We start from the raw sequence: 589 nt of genomic DNA on the forward strand, positions 1-589 counted from the left end.
CAGCAAAAAATGTGCGCATACATTGGATGTGGAATACATGTGACTTTGCCATCTCCAGTAGGCTGTGTACCCTATATATCAGATCCAGTCTGCGTCTAGGTTCTGAGGACTGCTGATTTTCTCCAGGTGCGTAGGAGAATAAAGAACTATCTGCATTTTAGATGGAACCCAGATGTTTTAATATGTATTTTGTGCATTTGCTCGGCTAAATGGCAAGTCCTCCAAGTCGGCTAAGGCAGGTCTCCAGTTCCCAGTAGGCCGCATCCACCGCTTCCTGAAGAAGGGAAACTATGCAGAGAGGATTGGCTCTGGAGCTGGCATCTATTTGGCAGCCATTTTGGAATACCTGTGTGCTGAGGTCCTGGAGCTGTCAGGAAATGCAGCCAGAGACAACAAGAAATCTCGCATCTTACCCAGACACATCCAACTGGCTGTAAGGAATGATGAGGAACTCGCCAAGCTGTTTGATGGTGTCACCATAGCAGATGGGGGAGTCTTGCCCAACATCCAAGCTGTGCTGTTGCCTAAGAAGACCATAAAAGGCTCTTCCTCACAAGTGTCCAAAGTTGCTGAGTCTCAGGAGATTTAA

General features: G+C 47.4%; 1 protein-coding gene across 1 annotated transcript; it reads left to right on the top strand.

Moving 5' to 3' along the window:
• Positions 1-205: 205 nt before the first annotated feature.
• Positions 206-589, top strand: LOC108796791 (histone H2A, sperm-like; the record flags this gene model as incomplete). Its single annotated transcript, XM_018568318.1, has 1 exon — positions 206-589. A coding segment is annotated over one exon (384 nt), but the record flags the coding sequence as incomplete, so codon positions are not given.

This window comes from Nanorana parkeri, unplaced genomic scaffold (genome assembly GCF_000935625.1).
Source record: "Nanorana parkeri isolate BGI_ZX_2015 unplaced genomic scaffold, ASM93562v1 scaffold1171, whole genome shotgun sequence".
In the NCBI taxonomy this organism is placed as follows: domain Eukaryota; kingdom Metazoa; phylum Chordata; class Amphibia; order Anura; family Dicroglossidae; genus Nanorana; species Nanorana parkeri.